The sequence below is a fragment of the Lutjanus erythropterus genome, chromosome 15, assembly GCF_056507025.1.
Source record: "Lutjanus erythropterus isolate fLutEry1 chromosome 15, fLutEry1.hap2, whole genome shotgun sequence".
In the NCBI taxonomy this organism is placed as follows: domain Eukaryota; kingdom Metazoa; phylum Chordata; class Actinopteri; order Lutjaniformes; family Lutjanidae; genus Lutjanus; species Lutjanus erythropterus.
Window position 1 is genome coordinate 37,260,533 of NC_139331.1, and position 27,640 is coordinate 37,288,172.

The following is a 27,640-nucleotide window of genomic DNA, read 5'->3' on the forward strand; positions in this document are numbered from 1 at the left end:
CTTGGACCACCTTTGATAGATACTGACCACTGCAGACCAGGAACACCCCACAAGAGCTGCAGTTCTGGAGATCTGACCCAGTCATCTAACCATCACAATTTGTCCCTTGTCAAACTCCCTCAAATCCTTACACTTGTCCATTTTTCCTGCTTCTAACATATCAACTTTTCGGACAAAATGTTCACTTGCTGCCTGATATATCCCAGCCAGTAACAGGAGCCATGATGAAGAGAAAATCAGTGTTATTCACTTCACCTGTCAGTGGTCATGATGTTTGATTCATGATGTCACATTACAGCTCTTGTAATGATTACATGTCTAGAAAAATAAAATATTTTTAATTGATATGATAAAATATTGCAAAGAACTGATATGAAAATGCATCTGTGGCACTTTTTATTCACCGAGCTGCAAATAAAGAAATTATGAAAATAAATCTTTAAATCTGTGAAGCTCAAACAACCTCTGCTGTTCCATGAACAGTGTTTCCTGCTCGTCGTATGGTCACAGCGCCTCCCACAGGCCGGATGACATCATTACAGCTCAAGGTCAACAGGTTAATAAACGTCAATATTAAACTTTATCATGTTCAAAACAGATACATTTTTACAAATTTCTCAAGTCATAGTTAAATGATTGTTTTCTCCGCTGTGGTAAATTATTTGAGGGTTAGTTTTATAATGAATGTATTGGATCTAATCTCATCATTAAGTCTGTTTATCAGATGTTGCTGCAGCTTCTGGTTTCCATCTTTCTGAGGGTGAAGATGCTGGAGGAGCTCAGGTTATTCTTCTCTTTATACCCCAAAAAAATCTCTACATCTGAAAAACTTTAATAGCAGACGAAGGTTTAAAATGTCATCTGCATGAAAAAAAACATGTCAACTGACTTCCTGTTACTTTGGATTACCTCAATATAAAATATGGTGAAATATGAGGCTGCAACTAAAAGTCTTATTTTCTCAGTTAATCAGTTAGTTGTTTGGTAAAGAAACCAGAAGATATTCACATTGAAGAAGATGACTCAAAATGATTAATCGATTATCACAAATAGATCTGAATTAATTTAATAGTCAATAAATAATAAATTAATTATTGCTGTTTTATGTTTGTTGTTGGGTTTGTTAGTTTGCCCAACTGTTTATTCCTTTGTTGTACTCAATTAATTAATTGATTGATCTAAAGACAAGAAATGATGAAATTTTTACAGAGTGAAGTATTTTTTCATTAGAGGTCGTCCAAATCACAATCTTTTTTTAAACCTATATGATTATTTTTGTTGCCTAAACCTGACCAAACCAAAATGTGACTGTCTCAGGTTAACCATGAACGAAGGTCACCTGACGATGGATCTGCTCTCCACAGAAGTTAACAGTGAAGTTGGTGTATCACCTGCACTCAAAAATTTCAATGATTGTCAGAAATCACCAGAACCACATGCTGCAAAATGTTTTATCACGAAAATGCTTCGCCATCATCTATAGTCAAGTTCATCAGCTGTGAGTGGAGAACAGGAGCAGGATGTATCATCAGAGGCCTCCAGCAGGGGGCAGCATGCTCTTATTTTCTGATGGTCACATGCTGCTGCTGCTTCCTGTCAGGATTTAATTCATTCACATTTCAAAAGTGCAATCACAGTTTTCTATCATATCCTTTAAACCCATCAATTAAGGTCAAATATTCTAACTGACGTCACGTTCTGTCCACATGTTTCTTTAAATGTGTTGTTAGTGTTTTTATCACAGGTGGCACTAAGTCACAAACAAGTCACAAGTCTTAACCTTCGAGTCCCGAGTTACTGTAGTGAGAATCAAGCAAGTCTCAAGTCGAGTCATGGGAAATTCTGATGATCCCCGAGTTTACAGGTTTAAATTAGTTAAAAGACAGCAGAGCTGCAACGATCGATTATGAATCGATTATTAAGTTACTCACCAACTATTCTGATGATCGATTTATTGATTTAAGACGTTTTTTAAAGAAAAAAGTGATAAATTTTCTGGTTTCTTACTCCTCTCTGACAGGAAACTTTACATTTTTCACCATTTTCTGACATTTTACAGACCAGACAACTAATCAATCATTTGAGAAAATAATCAACAGATTAATCAAGAATAAATTATTTGCTAACAGACAGCTGGTCTGTGAAGCTAATGTTTGAAGTAATTTTAAAATTCTAATCCTGTTGATAATCCCCATTTTTACTAAATGTAACTGTAATCTGATTACATCCTATTTTTCTATAACTGTAATGGAATACAGTTATCTTTTTTGTATCCCAATTACATAATGCTGTCACATGTAATCTGTTACTCCCTCAGCCTCTGGGCAACATATAACAGGTGATGATCCAGAAACCTGATCATAACCAGCGAGCTCGAGAACTCGTGATGGACTGATGACGAGACTCGAGGATCTGCAGATATGACCAACCTGTCTGCTGCTTGTTTAGTGTGTGTGAGGTGTGTGTGGGGTGTGTGTGGGGTGTGTGTGGGGTGTGTGTGAGGTGTGTGAGGTGTGTGTGGTGTGTGCGTGGCGTCTTCAGCAGAACGCTGTGTTTCCATCAGAGGGTTTCTGGGAGCTGCTGCTGCTTTCTGACCCAGTTTCCCTGCCTGACTTGACTGGGTTGTTTCCAGTGCTGCTGTGGGAGGTCCCTGCTGGGTCCCCCTCACACACACACACACACACACACACACACACACACACACACACACACACACACACACACACACACACACACACAAGGCAACTTTTTCCTTTTTACTCATTAACTCTCCTGTAGTGTGTGTGTGTGTTGAGTTTTATCTTATCGATGAAACGACTGAAATTTAGTTATGAAATATGTGGACGGTCACTTTTCAGCTCCATTAATGAACTGATATAAAATTAGAGAGCAACTATTTTCACCATTAATTAATTGCTTAATTAATTTATATAATATTTAATATTCATATTTAGTTGCAGGCCTTGTGTTAATTATGAGTATGCAATATTTCCAGGGGTGGAATTAACTAAGTACAAATATTCAGATTACTGTAAGTAGTTTTTTTGTTGGACTGTTTTTTCAAGGCTGTACTTTTACTTGTACTATTTCACTATGTAATCTACTTATTTACTTTTAAAATCATAATAGAATATACTGAGTACAATTTGAATTAATATCCGAACCTTTCATCTGCATTTTTGTAGCCATTAATGCTACCTGATTACACGCAGCCTGATGAAAACCAGGATATACGGATTTAAAACAAAATGCTGCAGCATGTTCAGGTGTGTAGTGGTGACAGTGACCACCAATCAGAACAGAGCAGGAAGTGGCTGAAAATTTGAAGCAATAGAAGCTGTTTTGATTGAAGGACTGTTGTTCCCTCCAGGATTTCACAGGTTTTTGTGGACGAGTGGTTTTGGTCTAAAATGCGTGTGTGTGTGTGTGTGTGTGTGTGTGTGTGTGTGTGTGTGTGTGATTTAAAAATCTATTTGAGAGTAAAATCACACTATATTCTGTGTTCTCAGTAACCAAAAGTTGTCAGGATTAGAAAAATTCTAACAAAATCTGCTTTATTTCAAAAAGAAGCAAAGAAAAACTTTGGAGCTCAAACTCAGTTAAAAGCTCAGAGAACTGAAGTCACTAATAAAGACACAGCTTGTGTTATTTGCAGTATTGTGACAAAATTAAAAAAAAATACAAAAAATAATAAATTAAGAAGCCTTGTGTCGGTTCATTGATACCTACATGTGTGACGTTTGCTTCTATGATCAGTGGGTCAAATTTACAGCAAAGTTGTGGTGATTGGACAAAAATTGCAAGGTCATCCAGAATTCATGGAGATTGGCTGAATCAGCAACGCAGCTTCCTGGAGGGACTAAACATCAGTGGCTAAAAAAGTAACTAGTAGTTTTTGAGAAGAATACCTTGTACTGTTAATCAAGCATATTTTTCACACCAGTACTTTTACTTGTAATTTAATGACTTTATAGTAATGTAACAGTATTTTTACTTGAGTACAGATTTTCAGTGTTCTTTCCACTATTGAATATTTCACTCGGGTAAAATTTGCAATATCAGTATTTCAAGCAGTGTAAATTCAACTTGTTTATTGTTAATATTTTAAATTTTTATGTTTATATCGGTCCTATTTTTTTTTTATCTTTCCTTGTTTATATTGCTTGTTGATTATTTATTGATGCTTCTTTATATTTTTGCTGTTCAGTGTGCTGCTACAGATTTCCCTGATATGGGACTAATATAACCTTATCCTGGGTTTTATAGGGGCTGTTTACATATGACACACAGATACTGCATGTATGTGAACGTGTTACTGACTATAAACTAAAAAAGTTACACTCTACATCAAATTCTCCTCCAGCTGTCCTCCTCTGAGGACGTCTGAGGTCCCTGTCTCCAGTCCACCAGAGCATCTGCCAACAGATGGCAAGAGGAAGATGAAGTTGTTAATGTTATCAAGAGATTCCCAACTTCTCACTGGGAGAACTGGTGGAGCCGCACCATCAGCATGAATCCTGTGGGAGCGGATCCAAACCCTCCGGGGGCAGAAACACCGGCGCTGGGGGTAACAGAATCCTTTGTGACCGAGATGCTCAGCAGACATTAAGTGAAAAACCTCGGCAGCAGTGGAGGAGCTGCTGCTGGGTAACGTTGGACCTCCTCCTCCTCCATCATCAACATCATCATCATCATCATCATCATCATCATCATCATCATCATCCCACCACACACCTCGATCGTGCAGCCAACTCATCCAGCAGCAGAAAACCAACAACAACACCAGGAGGGAGACGGCACAGCATCATGGAGGAGAGGAAGCATCAGCCGAGCGGAGCAGCACCATCACCAGCACTGAACTGAACAACAGTGAGGAGGAGGAGGAGGAGGAGGAGGAGGAGGAGGGTTCTGTGTCGTTCTCAAATGATTGGTTCAAAATAACAAATCTTTTGGGTGAGTGAACTGAACTGAATCACTTCCAGTGACGATCCGTCCTCATTCCTCCGTCAGCTGTGAGTAAACGTTCAGAGACAGTGAGACGAGACCACGTTTCTGAGTCCACAAAAGCTGCTGATGTTTTCACTGTGAGGGAACACAGCAAAGGAGAACCCTGACTGAATCACAGTCACTGAGTCACTCAAACCTCACGTCTTTAAAGTCAAAATCAATGTTTAAGTGTTTTTATCATATATATATTGTGTTACACATCAACTCTACGCCGCTGTCTGGCTCAACAATGACAGATTATGCAGGTATTCTTGGATATTTTCTGCTGTCCTTCAGCTGCTCGAGTTCAACTCTCACTGATTTAAAACAGTTTCCTGATGGACAGATAGCTTTAGCTTGTTGTTAAAGTAGCTAACCATGACTGTTAGCTGCCGTTAGCTGGCAACAGAATCAGGCTCAGCAGCCTCTCAGTAAATACGACTAGTCATCAGGACAAACAGCGTCCTAGAGCGACAGGGAAGGCAGCACTGAGGTCGTTTACAGAGTTTGCTCTTGGAAAAATAACTTCACTTGTTGCTATAGTGACTTAGATAACCACTAACTGGAGTTAGTTCACTTAGTTGTGGCTCAGGAGCCAAACTCAGCAAGAAGATCAGCTTTGTAGTGTAGCAGACTCTCTGTTGTACATACTAGGACAGGACAGCAGCCTTCAGTCCCTCCAGGATTTCTCAGGCTGTTTTTGGGATTCTTGTGGCCTAAAATGCCTGATTTCACAACAGCTTTTCTTCAAAATTGTGATGTGTGTTGCAGTGTTTCCAGGTGTATCTTGCAATGAAATTTTCAAAAGAAAGGCGTGATTTCTTTTTGCATAATTTATTAAAATCAAAGGCAGCTTGTTCCAGGGAGAATAAAACTGCAATGTGCAACAAAATCTGCTTTATTAGTCAATAAAGAAGATCGCCTGGGGGGATTCAGCGAAGAAGAAAAATCTTTCTGGAGCTCAGTCAGTACAAAATTATAAAATAGAAAAGTGCATGAACCACCACAACACATGACAAACCATGTGTTATTTTCGGTACCTGTGACAAAATAAAAAAAAATATATAAATGCTTTTGCATTTATATATTTTTTATTTTTATATGATGAATACTAAAACAAAACACTGAGTCAGTTCACTGAGATGAGCATGTGTTATATTTGTGCAGGGGACTGCTGTGATTGGTAGAACTCACTGGAGGCAACAGTGACTGATCAAATTTGCAGAAAAGTTGCAGAATTTCAACAAAATTGTACGATTGCACAGAATTTACAAGGATTGGTTGAACTTGAAAGAACTGCTGCACAACTTTGCAGCTTCCTGGAGGGACTGATCTTCATGCAACTGAATTCTCAGCTCACTGGTTTATTATCCTTCATGAACGACTGATCTCAGTTCAGGAGTGAATAATAAAAGGCACCAAATGAGTCTGTGAATGAATCTTTTGAACAAATCTGGTTCTAATGATTCAGGACACTGAGAAGAACGTGTTGCCCTTCACTAATCCTAGAGCACAAGGAGAAGTCATTAACTGTCTTGTCTTTTGACAAACAGTCAAAAACTCAAAAATACTCAGTCAGCTACAATTTAATACCAACAAAAGCAGAAAACTTTAACATATGAGAACATAGAACTATCAAAGTTTGGGGATTTTTCCTTGAAAAGTGACTAAAGTTGTCTTGTCTTGTTTTGTAGACAAACTTATGACGATAGCAGCAAAGCTTAGCATACTGACAAAGTCTTTGCATTTCCTGTGAGGACTTCAAAATAAAAGTCAACTGTTGTTTTATTTGTTAAATCTGAGGGTTGACAGCTATGATCTCCAGTCAAGCAGTGAACGAGTCAGTGAACGAATCTCTTGAACAAATCTTTTGAATGAACTGATTCAAATGATTCAGGACACTGAAAAGAACTGCTTTGCCCATCACTAAAGGAGGAAGAGGAGGAGGAGGAAGAGGAGGAGGAGGAGGAGGAGGAGGAGGAGGAGGAGCGGATGGATGCCAGTCTGGGATCAGCCACCAACACCACCAACAACAACCCTCCTCCGAGTGGGACCAGCTCCGAGTTTAATCATTATTATGGGAATGGAAGAGGAGGGCCCAGCTTTGATCAACATGGCGGACAACAAAGCGCAGGGACTGGGGTAACAGCGGCGGATCAGTCGGTACTCAGCACCATGGATCAGGTTCAGAACTCCCACGAAGGCTACAACAACAACAGCCCGTATAACCACTACCCGAACTACCGGCCCGGCTATGGCAGCGGTGGATACGGAGGAATGATGAGTCCCTCCCGGCAGGGGAACAGCCTGCTGGGCCCGGGCAGCAGCGGCAGCGGCTCGGCCGCTGCTAACCACAGCAAGGCGGCCATGACTGCGACCAGCTCCCCGGCCGGAGGAGCGGCTGCAGGGGCGGCTGGCAGCGGAGGATTTCAGCGGTTCCCCGGGCAGAACCAGCAGCAGCTGCACCCGTCCGGAGCCACACCGACTCTGAACCAGTTATTGACGTCTCCCAGCACCATGATGCGGGGTTATGGAGGTGGATATTCAGATTATAATAATCCTCCCGCACAGCAGCAGCCGAACATCGGGCTGTCTAAAGACATGAGCTCCCAGTACGGCGGCGGCTGGGGAGGACAACAAAGAAGTCACCCGAGCATGAGCCCGGGAAACAACGGGCAGGGCAGCGGCAGGTCCCAGGTGAATAACCCGGTATTAAGCTACGGTGCACGGCTGTTAGCTGCTAATAAACCGGTCTGATAGTCCTGTTATTACAGCTAACCCGCTAGCATTCGTTATATCACCCAGTTAGCCGCTGTGCTAACGTCAGTTAGCTGCTGAGCTAGGTGTGTTTTTTTTTTTATTTCCACTGCAGATAGACGTCATTTATTCAACTGGACACATACATTTGGACATTTTTGACAATAATATACATAAATATTCGTCCCGACTTAATTAATTACACATTAAACATTAAATAACAACCACATGAGTAAACAGTAGTTAGTAAAGACAGTGTTTCGATTCTGTGTCCAAGGTGACTCCGTTTTTAGCTTGCTAGGCTAGGCTAACATTAGCAAATTTAGCCTCTCGTAACCGAGCTGTGCGGGCTTCTCTGGAGAAGGGAACCCCAGACTCGCGAAAGATATCGCGAGAGTGATTATTTTAACCCAAATTATTATCTTTCCTGAATCATATCCAACTATCGTTTATCCCCCAAATATACTAAGATTTTAACACCAGTATTCTTACGTGATCAAACAGAATTAGTTTGTACAATGGACACAACGATGAAACAACGCTGACAAATCTCGCGAGAGTTTTTCAAATTAAGAGTTCCCGTCTAGGTTCGACCGCCGTGCAAGGCCTGAGGAGACTGTGTGAAGACAGGTCGCGTCCAGTAAGGACTGAAACAGGGAACTTGTTTTGCTCGGGGGACAATCTCAGAATGACAGGGGCCAGTCAGTAAACATCTTTAAGAATAACGTTATTTATCAGGTAAAGTCAATAAACAGTAACAGGCCTATAACTCATTTTTTTAAAAATCCTTTATTTTCAAATTAACTGATTATTAACTTCACTCATGGAACAAATTAGTGCAAACATTGACAAATAAATCAGATACTTAACTGAATTTAATAACTTTACAAATAACACTTTGTTTTGTAAATGCTTTTACATTTTAAAGACTATATACAACATTTAACACGCAGGGCCTTGTGATGCAGTTCATAAATAATATTGGGTTTTTTTAGGCTGTTCTACGTAAGATTTGTGTCTCAATAAACACATTTTGTCGAAATGCCATGAATTCTCAGTTGGTTCAAACTGGGCCTACATGATATGGAAAAAGAAATCTTGTGATTATTTTGACTCGTAGTGCGAGATTAGTAGATAAGTTTTGCATTATAATTTTCATCAAAAAATTTTTAAATCGTGATAGTGTAACATTTATTTGGGACTGTACTGGGGTTGGCAAATATAATTAAAAAATATATTTAAATAAAATGTTTCATTACAGTAACTACCAGTGATTATTGATAATGTTTAATAAATTTATTTAATATAAAGACCAGGACAAAGAAAATTGAGTTCAGCCACAAAAAGAAACCGCTTAACTAACTAACTAAATTTAACCTCTCAATTTCTGTGTGTAACTTGTACCACGCTCCCTTATCAAGGGATATGATCGACTGTTTATGAGCCAGGCTGCATTTGTTATGAGCTGTCATAGGGGTTTGCATTGTCTGCATTAAAGTTAAACTTTTGAACAAACTTTTTAAACAATTTTCTTGTTGATATTTATGAATATTGATATTTATGATACATATCAATATTCAATATTCTTCACAAAGTACATCGATACTGTGACAATATTGTAGGGATGACTGAGGTGCTTTCACAAATTATCAACATAATGAGATTTTTCATCAGTAATGTGAATATGACTTAAGTGGACAAAGACAAATAACAGAACAATCTGGTAAGATAAGTAAATGACATCACTTTAAAATCAGCAAAACACTTTCAACAACTCATGAAGGTGACAGCATGTCGAGATGTAAAGATACCCAAAATCTAAGCTGATGGTCTGCTCCATTTCAACTGGCCTCATTGTACACAGATCAATGCAACATCATGACAGGCTGTAAACTTTACAAACCGAGTCTCTAAATCACCACAAACCACAAAACTAACAGTGATGGAAGCAGATAGAAATGGAGCGCAGCTGACGCGCCGTCAGACACTTCACCAGAGCGCACCGCGGAGCGCAGGTCAGCTGACGCTTGTTTTTGTCTCTGACAGGCTCAGATTGTTCTTGTTAGTGTCTGACAACATTAATGCGAGTGTAACTGGTAAAACATTCTTGTGTAGACTCATGTATGAGTTAAGCGTGGCGCGCTAAATTGTGAAAATATAAAAGGATGAATGATTGAATATTCATGTAGGACGGTCAAATCTGATTTGATGAAAGAAAATCTTTATGGAGTCAGCCCATCTTTATTTTATCTCATAAAGGGACCATGACTGGCTGCTGTTTTGTGTTTCAGTTGTGCACAATTCAAACATTCATTGCCAAAGTTGAGTTTTTGCAAATGTTAGGGTCATGACTGGCTATTTTTACATTATTTTATTAAAGAGGGAAAGCAGAAATATTTTAATTACATATGAGAAAAATGCTGTACACATGAGATTTATTATGTGATAAATTTTCTCAAGTCGTCATTATGCATTGTTTTTGTAATATTATGATAAATATCATACTGTGGAGTTTTTATCATGGTATTATTGTACTGTGAGTTTTTGGCATTTTTTCCATCCGGACTAGAAGGAGAAGATGTTTGCTGTGAGTTCAGCTCAATATTAACAGAGCTCGGTAACATGCCCCAAATTCATGCACTACTTTGAGCAACATGAACATCGCATTAACATCCACGTTATTGAATCAGTCAACTTAAATAACTGATATTTACCTTGACAGACGCTGTAGGACGGTGTGTTTTCAGGTGCCTTTTGTGCTTTTTCTGCACATCTTTAATCCATAAGGTGCCCCCTCCTCATTGGGAATGATGAACTCTGACTTGCATCAACATTTTGTCATTTTATATATCAAAGGATGAATCGATTGATCCAGAAAATAATGAAAAGATTAATCAATAATGAAAATGAATGTTATAGGAAAGACTTGAAAAATAGCTCCAAACATGTGGAGCACACAGACATACTGCTATTACTGTTTTTCAAGTGACAAGATTAATTAATATATTAATCGTTTTAGGCACTTTTTAATAAAAATTCTCTGATTTCAGTTTCTTAAACGTGAATATTTTCTGGTTTTCTTTGCTCCCCTCTGACAGTAAACTAAATATCTTTGAGTTTTGGGCAAAACTAGACATTTGAGGACGTCATCTTGGACATTGATTAACATTTTTCACCATTTTCTGACATTTTATGGACCAAATAAGTAATCGATTAATTGAGAAAATAATCAAGAGATTGATTGATAATGAAATTAATTGTTGGTTGCAGCCACAATCATTTTTATATACTTTGTTTTATACTTTTTATTAGGTGTGTAAGAAAATATCTAGTATTGCAGTACTATATTTTGTGATACAGTGTTTTGAAAATCAATACAGTATCATGTAGGGGTGGGAATCTTTGGGCACCTGCCGATTCGATTACGATTACGATTCAGGGGCTACGATTCGATTATAAAACGATTATTGATGCATCTTTATGTATATTGATGCACTTTTTCACAAACACATTTCTTTTTGTCTCACTGAATAAGCATTCGTCACTTGCAATTTTTAAAAACAGCGCATTTGTAATAAGAATTCATTTCGATTATATTTTATTAAACTATTGGAAATATGTGCAAACTGGAAAGTACCAACAGTAGCCACTAGTAGCCGCAGCAACAGCAGCCTGCCGTCTCCCCGACTCCTCCGTCGGGTGGAATCGAGTTACGGCTTCTCATGTTTGTTGTGTTGCCAAAGTATTTTATTTTAGCTCGACACAGCTTACATATAACGTGGCTCTTGTCCAGTTCGCTTCCGCCGTCGACGTTGTAGAAGCCGAAGTGTTTCCACACGGCTGCTTTTAAGTTAGAAGGAGCTGTTCGGACCTCATGGCGAGGTGGCTGCCGGTCGGCCATGTTTGTTTTCCGCTGTGCGCGTGTCGCTCCAGGTGCGCCTCCCAAAGTGTCCCGGCGATGACGCGTACCGCGCTTCTTAGTTCCACATTATTTAGAAGGTTCTGTATCACTTTAATTAACAGATTTAAATAATCGAAATTTGGACGTTTGTGAATCGATTCAGATTCGTCCACGTCCGAATCGCGATGCATCTAAGAATCGGAAATTTCCCCCACCCCTAGTATCATGCAGCGGTGGTTCATTTTGTGTTGTGTTTAGACTCATGACTACTAAATCAATAATATTATAATAAAAAGGTTAACTTTATACATATGGTGGTTATAATGCAATATATCATCTTGCTCCCGGTATCACAGTATATGGCAGTATATTGAATTGTAACCCTTGTATCGTGATTCATATCGTATCGCCAGATTCTTGCCAACACACAGCTCTACTTTTTATATTTATACATGTTGGATATTTATTACAAATTGGGCAAAACTTTATGCTTTTTTTTTAGCAAATCCTGCACAAGATGCTATTATAATTCAGTCATCCTTCATTTTTGTGCTTTCTGGCTCACGCTCCTTAAAATACATGTTCATCAGGTCTAATGCACTTTTAAATCATGATGTTACGATGGTTGAAGCCTCAGTGGTCCACGACTGTTAAGCCCACCGTGTGCCACAACTCATGAAATAAAAGAACATCAACGAACACTTAGGGCTAAAACACTGGCTGTTAGAAGGCAGCTGACTGTGAGGATGGAGATACACACAGTTATTACATTCATCGCTGTCAAACTGTGAAATAAAGTTAGAGAGCATTGAGACACGGTGACCGGACAGTCTGACGTCTGACATTAGCTGATTGCTTCACGTGTGCTAATGACGTCTTTTGAAGTGATCGGAGGTGTCACTGGTCATTATGTTGGTGTTTCCACAGCCTTTGTTGGCGTCTCTGTTATGATAATAGACCAGTGCACAGAGAGGACTGGAGTTGTATCAGCAGTGTGTGTGTGTGTGTGTGTGTTGCTCCTCTCAGCTTGGGATCCTGCCTCTACTTTAGTTGGCAGGGAGCCCGTTATGGCCCCATCTCTACACAAGAGCCCTGACCTTCACACATGCAGATTAGCCATGTGGCCGTAACCAGCGGCATAACACTGGAGCTAAACATTCGTCATGCTCCTCCTCCTCCTCCTCCAGCAGCAGCAGCCCGGCTGGTGGCGGTGGGAGCCTGCAGCTTCGGCCCTGCAGCCGGAGGCCTGTAGCTGTAAAAAATTATAATTACTTCTATATTTTATATATACATTGCAAAATCATATTGCGGTTGCCATATCAGTCTTATTCTTTCAAAATTGTTTTGCCACAATTTACAATCAACACCCTCCTGAACAACTTGGATATTTACAGCAAAGCAAAATCTGATTATCTCATAATATAAATTATCATTAAGGTGAATTTCTTGAAGATTTTAGTGTCCAGTTTTCTTTGCAGTTTGGAAAACTTAAATTGCTGCAGTTTGATGTATTGAAGTTAATCAGTGAGCTGATTGGAGCTGATGGTGGAGCTTTATGAGAACCTGACCGTCCCTCTGTTTACATCTGGATTATTGATCAGCTGTTTTTTTTCTGGCGTAGCTACAGCCAGCTGTATGGACTTGGCAGAGCTCCAGTGTTTGTGTGTTTGTTTTCTCTGCTCAGCTGACTGACGGAGACGTGTCATCCAAAGGAAAGATTAAAGAACGGGATTAAATGTCTGGATCATGTTCACAGAGTAAAATCCATAAATGCTTTCTATTTTTATCCTTTTAGTCTGAGCAGCAGTGAAACATCTGTTCTCACTGAGTCACTTCTCTCACCTACTATTATGTCAGTGTGTCAAATACTGTGTGTGTGTGTGTGTGTGTGTGTGTGTGCGCGCGCGCGCGCGCGTGTGCGTGCATATATTAAAGCGTAGCCAGGCGTGACTGTTGACTCCAGTGTAAAGTGGCCTCCCAGGCGTTTGCATTGCTCACATTCAGTCTGAGTGCTGCTTCACTTCAATCTGCTCTGACTTCACAGTTTAGTCTCAGTTGTCATTTTTTTGGTTCAGTGAAGGAAGTGAAGGATCACGTTGTCTTTGGGTAAATGACCAGGAGCTGACGTTATCTGCCAGCCTGCTACTCAGTGTGGCTAACGTTAGCAGTGCTAACTGCAGCAGCAGCTGCTCTGCTTGCAGGTTAATGTCCCTGTCTGCGCTGAATGTGGTCAAATGTGGCTCTAGTCAAGTGGATACATACCAGTTTATTCTGTCACAGTCCACATTCAACATTATTTCCATTTTCTATATCAAAACATTGTCAAACCATGCTGGTTTTACGAGCTGTCATGTGTCCAACGTTGCTGATAAAAACATCTGTGGTTTCCTGGACCACTGGGACGTTCGTGCTTATGGTCCACAGTAAAAGAGGCTGCTGTTTGATATCACTGCCCCTCAGTGTTTGATGCTGAAACACAAGGTGTCCTTCAGCAGCTCTATCTGATGCCTTTTTAATTCAATAATGTTTGTGTAGGTTCGGGTCTGGGGCGGCAGTAGCTCAGTCCGTAAGGACTTGGTTTGTGGACTGGAGGGACGTTGCTCCAGCATGGACCAGACTAGCAGAGAATGGTGCCAGTTCGTCTCCTGGGCTCTGCCCTTGAGCAAGGCACCGAACCCCTAACTGCTCGGGGCAAACAGCGACATTTATGTTTAAGTGACAAAGAGGCAAATCCTCACATTTAAGAAGCTGGAAATGTTTGACATATTTACTTGAAAAATTACTGAAACAAATCAATCAATTATCAAAGTATCTGACAATTAATTGTCTTTCTTCAGTTTGTATCAAACATGCTTGATTTCACTGATTAACTGTCTCAACACAAAGTCCATTTATCTGCTCTGAAGCTTTGGACGATATCACGTCATCAGTAAATGTCACAGAATTGTAGATGTTCAAATTAAATTTTTTCTTTGCTTTAAGAGTGTTTCATCAATTGAAGGTTGAAGTTCATTCTTGGCCTTTTTAAACTCTGATAAACAAACTTTCAGCTCACAGTAAACCTGCAGTCAGAGAGCTAAAGCTAAAAATGTCTCATTAACCAATCACATCTGTCCCCCAGGTGCCGCCCATGGACCCAATGACGATGAAGCGCTCTCAGCTGTACGGGATGAGCAACAACCCGTACTCCCAGCAGCAGGGGGCGCCGTACTCCGGCCAGCCCTACAGCTCGCCCTCTGCCCACAGATACCCGATGGGGATGCCCAGCAGGGGGCAGATGGGGATGGCAGGGATGCAGTACCCTCAGCAGCAGGTAGGAGACGCTCCGCCCACCACCATAACACAAAAACGATGAAAAATCTCCGTCCCTGAACATCATGAAGCTCTGAGGCAGATTTTCCCTCAACCATCAGAGGTTTTTGTGTCTCTGTGTCTCATCCTGATGAAACAGTTGAAGTGGTTCGTGTATTTTTTTATGGTTTGACTTGTCCAGAGTTTGAGCTGGTTGTTTGTTCGTGGACTCGTCCTGCTGATTCATGTGCACTGTCACCTCTTCTCATCACCGTGGACAACAGAGCTGTTGATGTTGGACCACATGGCGGTCGCAGAGCGAGCCGGCCCGGGTCAGGTCAGACTATTTCTGGTGCAGACTGGGCTCAGTTTATTTTTAGATTCAGACTGCTGGTTTGGGTTCAGTGATGACTGACGCTGCCTCTGATACATCATAAACAAGAACATTAAATAATGTCAGCGTTTGGCTGCTGTCGCTGGAATCAGAGCACAGAGTAGACAGGCAGACTTTACTCAGTTACAGTGAGGAACAAGTTTTCAGAACTGAGGAAAAGATATTAAAACATCTGTAAAACCTGTCCAAACGACAGCTGCAGCACGGTCCGACTCTCTGCTCTCTGTCTGTATGATCACCAGCATTTGGCCAAAGCGTGTCTCCGTCAGGGCTGAGAGACGTGACGTAACTAATTCTCAAAATAATCTAACTTTCTGTATGTGCAAAATCCAAATAAATGATGTGATAAAACAGTATTGTAATGAAGTCGTTGTTGTTGGATCACATATTGTATAAATTTAAATAAAACTATATACACACACACACACACACACACACACACACACACACACACACACATATGGACATCTGCCAGTATCTGTCTGAGTGTTTGTGGCTGTGACGTTACTGTCGGTGTCACTGTGAGCAGGATGTGACCATCGTGAGGAGCAGGACTGGGTGTCGATCAGATTTCCCAGATTGATTCGATTCAGTTTGATCTTTACTCAGTTTGGGATATTTCAGTTACAGGATCAATTTTGACAGGAAAGAGATTCTCATAAAACTGATGCTGTAAATTGTACACAGAGCCCTGTGACCTGATGCATTATTAAAAATATTCATGTTTACATGAAGAATTGACCTCGAAGCAGTTACATCAGTCATGTTCTTTTTATTAAACATGACCTGACCAACACACACTATTATTAAGTGATTGATTTTTGGATTTTATGAAGGAATATCAGAACAAAGGAAAATCGATTCAAAACAATTGTTTTTTTAACCCAGCCGTGTGAATCTGACCGGGACAGAATCAGATATGTGACGTCGACTGTTCCAGTTCCCATCGCTAGTCGTTCGATTGGTGTATCCCTAATTATTACTCAATTATTAAATTAATCACCAACAATTTTGTTAATCAATTGATCAGTATGAATATTTATTTTTTAAAGAAAGAAGTGAAATTTCTCTGATTTCAGCTTCTTTTATTTCATTTCAACATTGTTTTTTACTCTCGTCACTTAAACAGTCTACTTATTTTAAATGCTTTATAAAAGCTGCACTGCAGATATGTGTTTTATTTCTTTCAGATCTGCTGTGACCCACTTGAGGGTCACGACCCAGTGTTTGGGAATGAGTGATGTGATGTCACTACTTTTTAAATGCTGAACTGTTGGGGGTTGAATTGTGGTGAAATGCATCATTTCTGTCAGCTGATTGGCTGATCACACATGTTTCCTCGTTGTTCTGGGTATGAACTCAGATTGAATCACTATAATTTGTGGAAAGGCGCCTGATTGCTGAAGATTTCAGTTTTTTTTTTTTATATCTATTTATTTCCTGTCTTCGTCTCCATTCTCCGAGGTCGTAGATTACTCCGATCACAGTTTTCCTCCCGCTGAGTTTTTCCCTCTGATGTCGTCGGGCTCCCAGAAGCCTCTGAGACTCAGATTGTCATCACGGAGTGACGGTGACGTTATTACATCATTACAGGCTGACAGACGTTTTCTTTTTGTTCAGCCTGAGGGAACTTGTGTCAGCGTTGTCATCTGTGCTCGCTGACACTCGGATGAAGACGCCGAGGCTCAGGGAGGAAATGTAATGACTTTTATGTGAGCGGGGCCCCAGGTGGCCCCGGGACTCTTCCTTTATTAACTCTCTGATTCCACATGAAATTGGATGTCGACCAGGCAGCTTCCCCCCAGTCCTGCTGCTCAGATTGATGCTGGTTTCAGGAGGTTTCTGCTTCACAGTCGACTTCCTGACACCTTAAAAACAGACTCTGAATCAGTCATCTCCAAACACTGGGTCGTGACCCTCAGGTGGGTCAAAGGAGATGTTATTTGGGTCACCAAATAAATAAAAGACTGTGGAAGAAATTTAAGCTTTATATCTGCAGTACAGCTTTTATAACGCATTTAAAATGAGTATAGTATTTGACTGATGAGATGAAAAACAAGAGCTTATTAATTCCACCTGAGTGCACTCATTTTGCATCGTTTATAAAGTCAACTAAAATGTCCTGCACTATAAAAAAAAAAAAACTCAAGACAACCCAACACAAACTCTTCAGTTTAAAAAAGTCTAACCAAATAATGATGTTTTGTTCCGTTAGTAATCTCACCGAAGTGAAAGTAAATAAAGGTTAATAGTTTAATATTTGCAGCTGCACCCATTTAATTTTCAGGCACCCAAATAATGACAAATCATAATTTTTGAAATTCAGATTTTTGGGGGTTTCTCCAAGTTCAAGTTTATCTAAAGAAGGAAATTAAACTATCTCAACAAAAGATTATAGGTCAGCAAAACTTTTTTTTTTTTTAGTTTATTTCAAGAGTTTAGAGTTTGGTTTAAAAAGAATGAATGCCGTTACCTTGAAATGATGTGTTTACACAACGTTTTTGAAGAATCACTTCAGGCCTACAATGATAAAGTAAAATTAAATTGTAAAACAAAAAAAGAAAACATTATTAATTTCCATGCAGTTTTTACTTTTCTTCTTTGGATAAACTTGGAGTTTTAGAAACCCCCCAAAAATATATATATTTCAAAAATTACTGAGTACACCTATTTAAGTGAAAGTAAATAATGAATAATATTTTAATATTTTAAATTAAAATCATTTAGTTTTCAAGCACCCACATGACGAACCAGCTCACCGTGAATATTTGAAGAGTTTGGGTTTGTTTATCATAGTGAGTTGCCTTTAAATCATGAGTTGTCTCAACTTTTTTCAGTTTTGTTTATTTGATGAGAGGAAATGAAAACAATGAGATGACCTGTTAACTCAGAATAAATGCATTTATGTCTCATTCATAAAGTATTGAGTCGAGATAATATTCAGTGAGGTGGAAACGTCAGTAGAAATGATCAGGAACAATCATTTATGCACAAACTAACTCTCCTCAGATTTATTGATGATGTTGTGAACCGGATCATGTCACGTTTAAAAAGTGGGACTCAGATAAAAAGTTTAGGAAACACTGATCTAAATGTTTGATTGATCTCAGGTTTTTAATTATGAGCCAAATGGTCACATGACAACGTACAGCGGCAACAATCTTCACAGGTTTGACTCCATTTAACTAAAATAAAAAACATTTTAAATTCTCTTTTTATCACCGCGTGGTTTCATTCAAAGCAACAGATTTCCACCATATCGCCTTAATAATTTTTGTTTTATTCAAAATCAAATTTTTCTGTTGATCAGCTGATCGTGTCTCAGCTGCACTTTGTTTGTCCGACATCACTACTGGTACCTACATCATCACGCATCATCTCCTGCTCCCTCTCTCTCTCTCTCTCTCTCTCTCCCCGTCTCTCTCTCTCTGTGTGTGTGTGTGTGTGTGTGTGTGTGTGTGTGTGTGTGTGTGTGTGTGTGTGTGTGTGTGTGTGTGTGATTGCACAGAGGTTACGTCTGATTGCATTTTGTGGCGTTTTACTCCCGAGAACAGGAAGTACTGTTAGAGGAGAATGATCTGCGGTGGAGGCGTTACGCTGCTCTTCACTACTGATTCAATCTTACACAGTCTCTGCACCTTTTTAAGGTGGTATACATGTTTTTATAAGGTGGTATAAATGTGTGTGTTTTTTAAAGGGGTTTTAAATGCTTTTTATGGTGGTAGAAATGTTTTTTTAAGGTTGTATAGATGTTTTTATAAGGTGGTGTACATTTTTTTTAAGATGGTATAAATGTTTGTTGGTAGGTAAAAAGCATTGTATTTTATTTTGGAAACATTTGTATTTTATTTTGAAAAGAATTGTGTTCTATTTTGGAAAGCATTGTTTTATTTTGAAAAATGTTATGTTTTATTTTGAAAAGCGTTGTATTCTATGTCTGTGTCATGATTAAAGTGTGCAGAGTAATGTGTTGATTCACTGCAGGACAGACTTGATGTTCTCTGGCATTAGATGGATAATAACATGTGTGATTGTATATTGGATATCAATAAATATCGTGGATCAATAATCCCCACCAGCTGAATGTCAACATGTTAGCATACTGATGTTAGCCTTTAGCTCAAAGCACCGCTGTGTCAGAGTCCAGCCTCAGAGCTACTAACATGTCGACTGTCAGTCTGGTTATTTTTCTGTCAGCTGAGCCTCTAAAATTGTACTGATGTAAATTCCGCTTCATTGGACTGTTTATTATTTATTTATTATATTTGTATTTATTTACATGGTGTTTTTATTGTTTGTTTGTTTGTAAGATAAAGTGGATGGAAAGTTCTCTGAGTGTCTGATCTGTGGTTTGTCTCTGAGCTGCTCTGAAGTCGGCAGGAATGCGTTAAAAATCATAAATGTTGCTGCAGCGTTCGCTCGCAGTGACGATCATCATGTGATTCTCCTGTGACTGCAGTCAAACAACAAACTGCAGACACATCGGAGACGTCAGAGACGGGGACAGTCAGGAGGACAGAGGCCAGGTGTCCTGCACTGGACTGAAGGATAATCTGCGGTCTTACTGTTTTGTGGAATTGTGGGAGTTTTATTGCAGTGTTGAATTGTCAGGAGGATGAATTTAAATATATAGGTCACTTTCCAGGAACACAGCAGAGAGAGTTTCTTTTTTCAGTTTGTTTCACGTGTTGAGCAGAAAGAAACCAGACTGAGAAACAACAGTCAGAGTGTTGGATCTCATCTGAGGCTGCACACACACATTAAACTGTTTACTCCAGGATTATTATCCACTCTTCATTATTTCATCCTCATTTCTGAAAATCATTCTTTGTCCGTCACTTTGTCACGACAGACGGCTCCAAATCCTACATCACTCAGGCTGCAAGGATTAATTTAATAATCCCCAAAAAAACCCTCAAGATTCTCTGATTTCTCTGAAAGAACGAAAGAAATCAGAAAATCCTGTGATTTCAGCTTCTTAAATGTGAATATTTTCTGGTTTCTTTACTCCTCTCTGACAGTAAACTGAATATAAAACCAGACATTTGAGGACGTCATCTTGGACTTTGATCAACATTTTCTGACATTTTCTGAACCGGACAACAAATTGATTAGTGGAAAAATTATTGCCAGATTGATAACTGGTTGAAAAGTAGATCCAAACATGTGAACAGGATTATTTTACTTCAGGTCCGTGCACTCCACCTGTTTTCACGTTTGGACCTATTTTTCAATTAACGAGATCGTGACAGGATCAGTTTTTCACCATTAAAAATCATTGATAGAAGGTCCAAACATGTGGAGGACACAGACGTACGTCAGGATATAACTGGACACCTTTTCCAGACAATCAGGGAAGGTCTCAGTTTTTTGTTTTTTTTTACATCACCTTGTCAACGCAAAGTGGTTCATACATGTAATCATTTTTTATAATGGCACACGAGTTTTTACTGCAGTACCCCAAATGGCCACTAGTGAGAACTGGTGGCAGCACTGAGCCAGTATACCCTGAGTGTACCCTGAGTGTTCCCTGAGGGAACCCTGAGGGAACCCTGAGTGAACCCTGAGTGTTCCCTGAGTGTTCCCTGTCCAGTTCTATTAGGAGTCTGTGGTTTAATCCTGCAGGCTGTGACTTGGAGCGTTTTCAGTGTTTTTAGTCTCAAGTTTTTTTAGTCAGTTTTTTTTGTAGAAATATAAAAACAGTTGGATCTAAACTGAATCAGCGTCACTGTTACGTGGTGATGACTTTTCTTCTTCTTCTTGTGTTCTCAGATGGGTTCTCAGTATAGTCAGCAGCAGCAGCAACAGCAGAACGTGGGCGGTTACTGTCAGCCGGGTCAGCCGCCATACTTCAGCCCCCCGCAGCAGCAGCCCGCCGCCCCGAGCCAGCCGCCGTACATGCAGCCCCGCCCACTGCCACAACAGGTGAGAACCACGACGCTGACGGAGATCTGGCTGATTCTTTGACTCTGATCGACTCTAATAGATCTGATATGTCATGTGACAGAAGATTGTTAAAGAGAAAGTTTTGAGTTTGTATGAATGTCAGCAGTAAATCACCATGACAACAAACGAGATGTGAGTGCAGGGAGGTTTCTTATCCGGCTGATCCTGTCCCCAGTCTGTCTGGTCGTCTTCGTCCTGAGTTTGTGCGTCTTTCTGGATCGAACTTATTAAAAGCATGAGCGAAGCGGCTTATTCAAAGCTTCCTGAGAGCTTAAAGTTTCTGCTGGTGAGACTGTCAGGATGCGTGTCATCATCATCATCCTCATCATCATCACCATCATCGTGAAGCTACACAGGCTTCAGGAAGGTCAACACCTCCCTGACGGTTCTGCAAAACACTGTGTCTCCGATCGTTGTCTTCTTAAGACAAGAACCAGACTGTACTAGTGGGTCGACTTTACTTCAGCCTCAAACATTTGATTTTTATGTGGAAATATTCAATTAAATCAGATCAATTGAACAGAGAACAAACTAACTGAGTCGAGTCCACAAATGAAGAGATTTTTATTTTATTTTATTTTAAGGAGCCACCAGGCTGAAGGAAGATTCTGATGTAACCTCAGAGACACAGAGTTCAGTGGATCAGCTGAATAATGTGGACATCAGAAACTGAGACAGGGACGTTTACTTTGTTGATTCAGCGTCTGTGGATTATTGTCTTTAAAGAAAAAACAACAAGGACTGGAGGAAAAATCAATTCTTAGACGATTCTGAGGAGGGCTGCAACTTATCTTCATAGTCCATTAATCGGTCGTTTAGACGATCAAGTAATAGTTGTTTGCCAATTAAATGTCAGAAAATGTTGATCAAAGTCCAAGATGACGTCTTGAAGTGTCTCATTTTATCCACAACTCAAAGATACTCAGTTTACTGTCAGAGAGCAGTAAAGAAACCAGAAAATATTCATATTTGAGAAGCTGAAATCAGAGAAATAGGACTTTTCTTTTATCAAAAAATGATTCAAAACAACTCACACTATGAAGCTTTAAAGCTTCAGTGTCGTCTCACAGACAAACTGCAGACAGAAAAAACTAAACTTTGAGCTGAAAGTAACGTTTAACAGAACAACTCAGCTGAATGTAATCAGCATCAAGGAGAAACTGTCAGGTGTGCGAGAAGAAAGAAGTCCAGTCACAGTGAAGTAAAGTGGGACTTCCTGTGAGATAGTTTGAATTAACTCTGCTCACATTTCAAAGACCTCTGTGCTTCAAAATGACAACATTACATCAGTTTGTGCAGCCATGTTTCTGTTCTCATAATGTTCAGCAGCTGCAGAAGTTTGTAGGAAAAATTCAGACTGTAAACAAAGATGGCCGACGTGTCTCCACTTTCTCCAACTGTAGGAGAGGAAAGCGAATTTTTACTTGGCGTTTCAACTTTGCATCTTCGTGTGTCTCAATTCAGGAGGTTCCGCAGGAGGCATACGGGGGGCGTGGCCAGTCTGCTGCTATGACTCCTGGGAAACCAAACCATGAGGAGATGAGTCTGAGCCAACAGGAGAGGCCGTCCAGCCTGCCGGTAAGTCTGAACAGTACGGGATGTCAGACAGAGAAATCATGTTAGAGACGATCAGAGCTGTAAAATATCAGGTGATTTGATAAAAATCAACAAAACTCCATCAGTTTATTTAAAAAGATGTTTAATTTGTCAGAGACACTTAAAAAGGTACAAGAACAGGATTTTATGGGATATTTCTGCAAGGAAATTCAGAAAATCCTTGTTATTAATGATGCAGTCAGCGTCTTGTTGCTTGGACTCACACTGAGACTCTGTAAGTGAGAATGAGTGTCATCCTGATTACTGCTGGAAAATAAATGAATCACATTTAGAACAACGTTACTATCTGGGATGTTACCGTCATTTATTTGGACCATCGGCTCCATGATGCTAACTAGCTTCCTGTTTGCAAATCACCCCGTTAGCCAACGCCACAAATCAACCGACAGCATATCAACAGTGTGAAGTCAAGCAACAGCCAGTTAACAGGGAGAGACGTTCTCCATCTTCTCTAAAGGCAGCAGCTGCAAATCTTTTCATTATGTGTCTAAATAATTGCATTTGCGAGATGAACATCAAGTGCGTTGTGAGAAGTTTTTATGCTATCAGCTAGAGAGTAACATTAAGATGTTAATGGAGCAGCAGAATCAAATCATGAGGTACCAGGAGATTCCCACCCCAATATAGCAATTATCTTAACAAGCAAGCTAAGATTAGTCAGCGAGCTGTAGTTTAGCTACGTTGCATGGATCTGGCATTTGTTTTTCAAAATGTTAGCTGCTGGGGTCAGTTGTAAAGTCAGCAAATAGTGTTTCAGCAGCAGCATTTGTGTCAACATCAGTCTTTTTCTGGATTTTTCTGGAGGGAAACTTGCTTTAAGACTAACAGTGCAGGAGTTTTTTATTAGTTGAACTCTTACTGTGAAAATGGAGCTGAGTTTACATCAACTGATTTCTGTCTTCATAAACGACAGAAGAAGTGTGTTTGGTTCTGTCGTCAGTCTGGTTGTAAAACCAGCTGCTGTTGTCACTTTGATGACAGGAGGATCTGAAAACAGCTGATAGTTTGTGGAGGTTGTGTGAGGACGGGACGCCCTCCGGTACGTGTTAACAGATCCCCTCCTGACCCACAACTGTGCTGCTTCACATCATTAACAAGTGAGACGTGAAGTGACAGTTTGGTCCAGAGAGTTTCTTCATCACATCAAACTCTATTTACACTCCTGTTTGATTGAAAAAGTACGGCTGAGTCTTGAGATGAAGCAGCGGTGAGATACTGACTTCCTGTCTTGATTATGATCATAAAGGCTGACAGACGGAGCTCCGCTGTGTGAGAGGACGAACAGTTTGTCGAGTCAGACTCGGTGGTCGTGGTTCAGGCGTGTTTCAGAGCCTCCCTGCTGTCTGATTGTTGTCGTTGGAGATAATGGCGGCGTCCTCTTTTCTCTGGACCTGAGCCCGACAGGTCTCACGCTCTGAGCGCCTGATACCTCCTGCTGACACACACCTGAAATAAAGACCCGTCCTCATGAACACGACTGTTATTTAAGACATGGTTCAAGTCATTATTGTGATTTTATTCACCTGTTGTTTTAATTTATCATTTATTCTGAGAAGTCTAAATATATAATATTATCATCTGTCAGCACTGATTTTTTTTTTTGATTTGCAGGTTTAAAGAGGTCGGGTTTTAGAGAAGTTCTGACACCCGAACTTTGTGTATCAGCCAATACTAGCTCACTAAAATATATATACAGTACACGTCAGGGTTCAGTGTTAACGTTTTTATTTTTAACTGACTCAGGTGGGTCAGAACTTTACTTGCCCGAAGCCAGGTTTTACTCACCGCTGAACAAATTGATTTATTTATTAGCAGTTATGAAATAACAACAGCAACTAGACTGAGTTGGAAAAAATTGCCAAAATTCAGACTCTTCATTTTCCAAGAGGATCAGAGACAGGAACTGAACTGACGACATGCTGACATCAAGACACACGCCCGTCTACAAACCAATCGGTGTGAGGAACAGAGAGACGCAGCTCACGCAGGTGATGACGACAGGTCGTGGGTTTGTCGTGTAGCGCGCTCACATAATCTCAACGTGAAGCTAAAACTAACGGGATCAACGTGAAGCCTGTTTTCAGAGCTTCAGGTGTGAAAAAGGAAACGTCAGCAGACTTCAGTAGAATATTTTCAGTGGGTCAGTTTCACGTCTCCGTCACATTTGGACTGCAGACATTTCACTCTGTTGGAAAACCGATTTAAAGCTGCTTGAAATCACTTTCAGCTCCACGGCTGTGACTGTGAACGCTCCTCGTTCTTTCTGTCTGCCCACTGCTCCCCCTCTCCCTGCTCCCCCTTTAATTATTTCTCATTCCCATCTCTCCATCTCCACCTCTGTCCCTCTGTCTCTTTCACGTCTTCCCCTTCTCCTCCTTCACCATCCCCTTTATTTCTTCCTCTCTCTCTTCCTCTCGTTTCTTATTTCTCTTTTCCTCCCTGCGTTAGCCTGCTTTCTGTCCTCTTCCTCTCTCTCTCTCTCTCTCTCTTCGGAGCCTCCTTTTGAAGTCAGGGGTGCTGATGCAGTTGCCATGGCGACAGGCGGAGGGGAGACGGCTCCATTGCAGGAAGAGAAAAAAAAAGGAGCAGAAATCAGCTGCAGCTGAAGGCCTCGCAGGCTCTTTAATAAGTTGACTTGATGATATGTTTTATTTGCTCCTGTTTAAACTGTCGGCTGAGACTAAAACCTGATTCTCTGTTAGTTTATTTTAGTCAGCTCCCTCTCCCATTGTCTCATCTCTGCAGTTTCATATTAATAAGATAGAACGTTAATTGTTTTTAAGGTTTAACCTCAAATTGAAGCAGCTCTGCTGTTCGGAAACAAACATTACATCTTAATCTTCATCTCACTGAAAAAAAAGAAAAAATATAAAATTCAACGTTTAAACCTCACTTTTCTAAAATTTCAGTAAGTTAAAGGACCAGTGTGAGGATTTCAGGACCTCTAGTGGTTAGCTTGCATATTGCAAACACCTCATCTCACTTTTTCCTTCCAGTCATGAAGGGGAACACACAGTGGCTGCGAAACGTGACAAGAAAAGTAAAAGAGCTTCTGCAGATCCTTATAACATCTAAAATCCAATAATCAGAATTTTAGGCCTCAAAATTTCTTAAATCCAAGTTTGACAGACAAATATCGATTATTTTATTTAACGTTATTTTTGGAAAGTTGCATTAACTCCTGACTCACTTTAAATGTGTTGTTGAGAAATATTTGTTTTGATCTTGAAAAAATGAAACCAAACATTGGACCAATAACCAAAAATCCTGCTTCATGTCTAACTTTCAGTGTGAGAGGATAAGTCTTACATTATACAATCTGGATTTCATTAAAAGATTAAATAACATACTTTCTTTGCCACTATGAACATGAAATAGGTCTTCTTGCATTCAGTCTTAAAAAAGTCAGACATCTTATTTTGTGATGCAAACTCGCACCAGAGCGGGCCAGAGAACGTCAGAGAACGTCAGAGTGTCAGAGAACGTCAGAGAGCGTCAGAGAACATCAGAGAGCGGACGCATGTGTAGACAGAAATGTCGACATGATATAAAAACTGTCTGATTCTGCAGCATGAAGCGTCTGAGCTACACTGCAGACTGGAGTCTCTGTCCACAGACTGAGAGATCTGAGATGTTCCTGTTCGTCTCCTGTATCCCGTCTCCGTCTTCTTCTTTGTGCACTTCTCATGCGTTGTGATGCGTTCAGTTTGCTGTCTGCTGCAGTGTTAAACTTTCTTAAATTGTTATTAATAACTAGAGGTGGTAAGAGTCATCTCAGTCTTTACTGCAGTAGAAGTACAGATACTTGTATAGAAGTACTGATTCAACTTGTTTACTGCAGTAAAAGTGTAAAAGTAAAAAGTCGTCCTCTGAAAGACATTTCTACTTTGCACCAGAGTCTCCCTCCCTGTCTGCTTTGTTTTTATGGCGTTTTTGTTGTTAGATTTTTTTTATGTAATTTCCATTTTGTTTCATCCTGTTGCATCTTTTAATCTTGTTTTTATCTTGTTACATGTTTTACATTGTTTTCCTCTGATTACGTCGTCGTTTTGTCTGATCTCATTACATTCAGGGCTGCACCTAACAATTATTCTTTAAACGATTAATGTAGCCATTATTTTTTCGATAAATCGATTAATCTATCAATTTAAAGTAATGATCATTTATTCATGAATATTTCAGTATTTTATTCAGTCATGATCCTGAGAAATAGACACACACACTGGATCTTTACATCGAGACTTTTGTGCAAAAAACTGTTTAGAACAAAACCTTTAAATCTAAATGACCCAAAAAAACAGACAGATAAGTTTGCTCGGTCGTTTTGGGATGGAGTGACATCATCATCGCCATCGATGTCGCTGTAAAGCATGAGGTAATAAGAGGAAATGAGATGAGAGGAAAGGAGGAGAGCAGAGGAGGAGGAGGAGGAGGAGGAGGAGGAGGAGGAGGAGGAGGAGGAGGAAGAGGAAGAGGAAGAGGAGGAGGAGGTGAAAAAGAAGAAGAGGAGGAGGAGGAGGAGGAGAGGAAGGTTGAGCAAGGCTTCAGACAAACACTCTCACTCTTTATAATTAGAACACACACCAGGAGTGTGTGTGTGTGTGTGTGTGTGTGTGTGATGCAGTGCAGCAGCTGATTGGCTGAGCTGTTGGCAAGGGGTGGAGGGAAGGAGGGAGGTTGGGTTGCTGCGCTGTGATTGGCTGGCTCGAGGCCCAGGGGCAGATGGGAGATTTCAGTGCAGTGCTTCT

At 40.2% G+C, this 27,640-nt stretch overlaps 1 protein-coding gene across 1 annotated transcript in view; it reads left to right on the forward strand.

Annotated features, from left to right (window-relative positions):
• The first annotated feature begins 6,943 nt into the window (after positions 1-6,943).
• Positions 6,944-27,640, forward strand: part of arid1b (AT-rich interactive domain 1B) — a 46,127-nt gene continuing 25,430 nt past the window's right edge. Inside the window, exons 1-4 of the mRNA XM_084736806.1 lie at positions 6,944-7,683; positions 14,766-14,957; positions 21,102-21,254; positions 22,740-22,853. Coding sequence (XP_084592932.1) covers positions 6,979-7,683; positions 14,766-14,957; positions 21,102-21,254; positions 22,740-22,853 — 1,164 coding nt within the window. The 5' untranslated portion in view covers positions 6,944-6,978. The remainder of the gene's footprint in view (positions 7,684-14,765; positions 14,958-21,101; positions 21,255-22,739; positions 22,854-27,640) is intronic.